Source organism: Manduca sexta, unplaced genomic scaffold (genome assembly GCF_014839805.1).
Source record: "Manduca sexta isolate Smith_Timp_Sample1 unplaced genomic scaffold, JHU_Msex_v1.0 HiC_scaffold_1958, whole genome shotgun sequence".
NCBI lineage: Eukaryota > Metazoa > Arthropoda > Insecta > Lepidoptera > Sphingidae > Manduca > Manduca sexta.
Window position 1 is genome coordinate 166 of NW_023592874.1, and position 4,890 is coordinate 5,055.

The window sequence follows — 4,890 nt, forward strand, 5'->3', positions numbered from 1 at the left end:
ACCACCGCCCGCGCACCCCGCGCACAGCGCGCACGCCGCGCACCACGCGCACCAGCCCGCGCAGGTACACACTACACACTACACACTACACACTACACACGTCCGCTGCGGGCCGTCGGCGCTGCTGAGCGCGCAGCTGGCGCAGCCGTTACCCGCCGCCCGCACCCCGCGCACAGCGCGCACGCCGCACGCGCACAGCCCGCCCCACCGCGGTACACACTACACTACACACACTACACACGTCCGCTGTACGCGGGCCGTCGACGCTGCTGACGCACCCGTCCTCAATCTCGTCACAATGCGTGCCGTGTTCAGCAATACTGCCTTCTGCATCTAGCTTCTGACTCAATTTATTATTATTGATGACAGAAGTCGACACAGGAACTCTAGTAGTTAGCTACCCAACTGGACCATCAAAAATCAAACATCGACCGTTGCAACTAACGCTGGTTTTGATAACTCAGGCCGGACACCAGCGTATGCCAAACATGTTAAACGCGGGCCCATCGACCAGCGGCACTGCGCCCCAGCCGCAGCTGCAGCGCAGCTACATCTGGAGCGGCGTCATCGAGTGGATGGAGAAGGGCAAGTCTCCCGGTGACCAGCAGAAGACCACCAAGCTGCTGCCTTGTCAGGTGAGTATCTATTAGTGACAGAGTACAAAAATCTCACACTTTGACGAAGGAAAGGAGATTGCTCAAATGTGTCCTATTCTTTAAAGGGAATGTACAGACGTAATAGTCTTAAGAGGCATAGACGTAATTTTCAAAAACAATTAAAAAGAAACTTGAGTCCATTTGAAATACTCCAGGTGTCAGCGAGTTCCAAGGACATAGAACCAGAGCTGAAGGTGGACACGTGGCCGAACAAACTGCTGATGCAGCTGATGCCCAAGCAGCTGATCAGCAACATCGGCGGACAGTACCTGAAGGACAGCAAGTCGGTGCTGTTCCACCTGCAGCCGAGTGAAGCGCTCGAGCAGCTCACCAAGGTCATGGTCAACGGGTTTGTAAGTAACATTGTGAACAGATTTTTTAAATATTGAGTAGCTTCTTCTGGCGGTTTCGCCCGCGTGAAAGAGTATTTCTGGAATAAAAGATAATCTATGTGCTTTCTGAGAGCTTAAACTATCTCCTACCAAGTTTCATTGAAATTTGTTCGATAGTTTTTGAGTGTATCGCGTTCAGACAGACAGGTAGACAAGGCGGAGGTTTTGTTCAGTGCTTACATGCCTATTGTTGCAGGCTGGCTGTGTTCACTTCCAACCGATGTCGTCGCCTCCGCAGTGCGAGATTAAAGTGTTGATATTACTGTACACGCCCGACAAGAAGGTGTACCTCGGCTTCATACCGAACAACCAGGCCACGTTCGTCGACAGACTTAGAAAGGTAATCATATTATTTCTGAAATGAAATAGATTTTTTTAAATGAAATACAATATTTACTGTATATAATATCAGCCCTGTATTATATACTTGCCCACTGCTGAGCACGGGCCTCCTCTACTACTGAGAGGGATTAGGCCTTAGTCCACCACGCTGGCCTAGTGCGGATTGGTAGACTTCACACACCTTCGAAATTCCTATAAAGAACTTCTCAGATGTTCAGGTTTCCTCGCGATGTTTTTCTTTCACCGTTAAAGCGAACGATAAATTCACAAAGAATACACACATGATTTTTTAGAAAAGTCAGAGGTGTGTGCCCTTGGGATTTGAACCTGCGGACATTCGTCTCAGCAGTCCGTTCCACACCCAACTAGGCTATCGCCGCATTTACTGTATGTAATAATTAAAATAAATAAAAAATGAAATACAAAGAGCGATATAAAATACAAAATTAAATAAATATTGTTATCTTTTAGAACCGCCGAATTGAAATTTCAGAAACAAAACTTAACATTCGTTCTCACATTTTTCCTCCCTAACCCAACGTACAAATGTCCTTGAAATTTTTGATTTGTCTAGCATTAAGAGCTTTTATCCTGGTTGTATCATGCAGGTGATCCAGCAGCAGAAGATAACTCAGATCATCAACAAGCAGCTGCCGGCGAACGTGAGCGCGGCGGGAGGGATGCCCGGCGCCATGCCCAACGCCACCATGGCCGGTAAGTACCATCCCATCACGGTTTTATCTTCTAAGTTATCAGCAGAGTTCCATATCCACCGAGGCTACATTGATCCACCCAGGGTTAGGGGCCGTTCCAGTATTACGTAACGCAATTTTTGAAGATTTTTGAACCCCCCAATGTAACGCGCTGTAACATTTTCTTCTACGTCCCCACCCTCCTCTAAAAGTTGTGTAACTCTAAAGTTACAATTTTTTTCTAATATTCACAATTATTTTATGCAAAATACCGGAAAGTCGCTAAAATACATTTGTTATTGTTTTAAAATAAAAAAAACAATTTTACATAACGCTTTGTATGTACGCCCCTCCCGCGCCTGTAACGCATAGTAACGTTTTACAGGACCCCCCTCCCCCCTCCAAATTGCGTTTACATAATACTTGAACGGCGCCTCAGGCGGATCAGCATCTAGAGAGATGTTGAACTTGTATCAGTCCTATTTGATTGGGTCATGATCAAAGCTATAACGCGCATGTGTACTATCGAATATAAAGTAAAAGTCACTTCATCCATGAAGACCCGCCCCACCACTTTTTTGAGCGTGGGTGTTGCGGGGCAAAGGGACTGAATGCCTCAGCTTCGACGCTATCGTATAGTGTGCGTGTGCACACATGCTGCTTATGCGCATTGTAAGCGATTAAGGGAAGTAGTGGGGCGCGTCTTCGTGGATGAAATTATCTATAAATGTATACGCAAATCTTTTATTTTACGGCCTTGGAGTAGGGAGTGAATCAGTGCGTGGTGCATCCGCGTGCTTCTAACTTTATTATAGGCCGGGTATAGATGTATCGCGGTTATGTTTGCGTTACAGATCTTAATACTTAATTATTAGCAATCTTTACTCATTATTTTAGCGACAGGAGCCATGTCTACAGCTGGAATGTCATCCAGCGGCATGGGCGGCGCCGCGGGCATGTGTAGTAACATGCAAGGCGTCGGACAAGTGGGGGGCGTGGGACAAGTAGGGGGCGTCGGCCAGGTCGGCGGCGTGGGACAAGTAGGAGGTGTGGGACAAGTAGGGGGCGTGGGACAAGTGGCGGGCGTCGGCCAAGTCGGCGGGGTGGGGCAAGTGGGACAGATGCCCGGCCAAGGCCCCAGCCAACCCATGGTTCAACAGCAGATGCAGCAACATTCACAGGTTAGTTACAATGTTGAATGTTTTTGCTATGTTGATATTCAAATTTTACTGGGTTGCTTAAGTTTTTTTTTTTTATAAAGCTAAACAGAATGGTTTGTTTTCATAATTTTTAAGGGTTGCCTAAAAAATACCATAATACATAATCATTACAAAAACGAACGTGAGACCATGATTTACACATTTTTTTATAGGGCATGATGATAAGCGGCGGCATGGGCGGTCAGGTATCACAAGTCGGCCAAGTGGGTCAGGTGGGTCAGGTGGGCGGCAAGGGCCCCGCCCGTCACCAGCTGGACGGGCTCGAGGCGGCGCGGCAGCAGAACCTGGAGAAGATCCAGCAGCTGCAGGAAACGCTGCAGGCCGCGCACCAGCAGGAGGCGCAGTTCAAGTCGCAGATGGACATCAGGACACACCTGCACGCCGCGCAGCAGCAGGAGCAGCATTACAAGCAGCTGGAGGTTAGTACGCTTTGGAAGAGAGACTATCCACCTGTTATATCGATTGCAACACCTGACGTGAAATGTTAGCAAATTAAAGCAAGACTGTAGTCTGGTGTCATTAATCATAATCAATGTAATCGGCAGAGGATTTAAATAAATGGAAGAATACTTACAGTAGGATACAGACTTTAATCTAGCGACTATCCAGCAGCAAGAAATGCTTATAAGTGAAGGAACTGACTTCACCTTCATTGCACTATGGATCTAGTTTTCCAAAGTTTTGTTATCGTCCCAGGAGCAGCAACGCAAGCATCAACTGCAGCAACAGTTACAGCAGCAGCTCCGCGGCGCAGGCGCACTGCAGCCGCGCATCCTGCGGCCCATGCACCCCGCCTCCAACCCCGGCCTGCGACACCTGTTGCAGCAGGTATGCACACATCACCACACAATACACATCACCTGTTTATAGGATCTTATGGCAAAATGATCCAACCCAAACAATGACATTTTCGAGATAAATACAATTTATTTTTTATTAATCTGGGACCTGGTACCCTACGCCACACGTTATTTTAACAATTCATAACAAGCAAGTAACGCACTCAATTTCAATTAGCATATAGAATACCATTCCACAATAATTTCACGAAGATGCCGCAACACGTGTTACGAGTTTAAACTGTCATAAAGAATATGGCCACTGGAAAAGTTTCGTCCAAATGTGACTAAAACTTTACGAACGCGAAGCGTGCAGTTGCTGCAACAGTTCGCCGCGCATTTCACATAATGCGATGGCTCCTGAGTAAACTAACGTATCTGAAAAAATAGCGATATTCCCTTTTCGTTATGTAGGTACAGTTTACTAACAAACTCTACAAAAAAATAGTAAATGATTCTTAATGAAGTGTATTTTCGTTTATTAACTTTTTTATTTAAATGGGTTTGGTAGTAACAATACCTAGATAACGAATCGCTAAAATGTGTATATCGCAATTTTTCCAGATACGATAGTTTACTTAGGAGCCATTGAATGATGCATGCGCGACACATTCGTCAGAGTTGTACACTGTAGTGCGGCAAGGGAATGTAGTATTTTTATTTTAATATCCAAATTGATAAGCACCTTCGTTCTTTTTGATAGAAATAAAAACCGTGATTTAAATACTTTGTGTGTACTTTCAATTTTA

General features: G+C 46.0%; 1 protein-coding gene across 1 annotated transcript; it reads left to right on the forward strand.

Annotated features, from left to right (window-relative positions):
* Positions 1 to 488: 488 nt before the first annotated feature.
* Positions 489 to 4,868, forward strand: LOC119191821 (mediator of RNA polymerase II transcription subunit 25-like). Its single transcript, XM_037445691.1, has 7 exons — positions 489 to 635; positions 812 to 1,009; positions 1,245 to 1,388; positions 1,999 to 2,104; positions 2,980 to 3,263; positions 3,455 to 3,721; positions 3,999 to 4,868. The coding sequence occupies exons 1-7, from the start codon at positions 489 to 491 to the stop codon at positions 4,170 to 4,172; spliced, it is 1,320 nt and encodes a 439-aa protein (XP_037301588.1). The 3' UTR covers positions 4,173 to 4,868.
* Positions 4,869 to 4,890: the final 22 nt, after the last annotated feature.

Coding starts and splice junctions, on each gene's coding strand:
- LOC119191821 (XM_037445691.1), top strand. CDS start 489: ATGTTAAACGCGGGCCCATCGACCAGCGGCACTGCGCCCCAGCCGCAG. Junction 636..811: donor CCAAGCTGCTGCCTTGTCAG/GTGAGTATCTAT, acceptor GAAATACTCCAG/GTGTCAGCGAGTTCCAAGGA. Junction 3,722..3,998: donor AGCATTACAAGCAGCTGGAG/GTTAGTACGCTT, acceptor TTATCGTCCCAG/GAGCAGCAACGCAAGCATCA.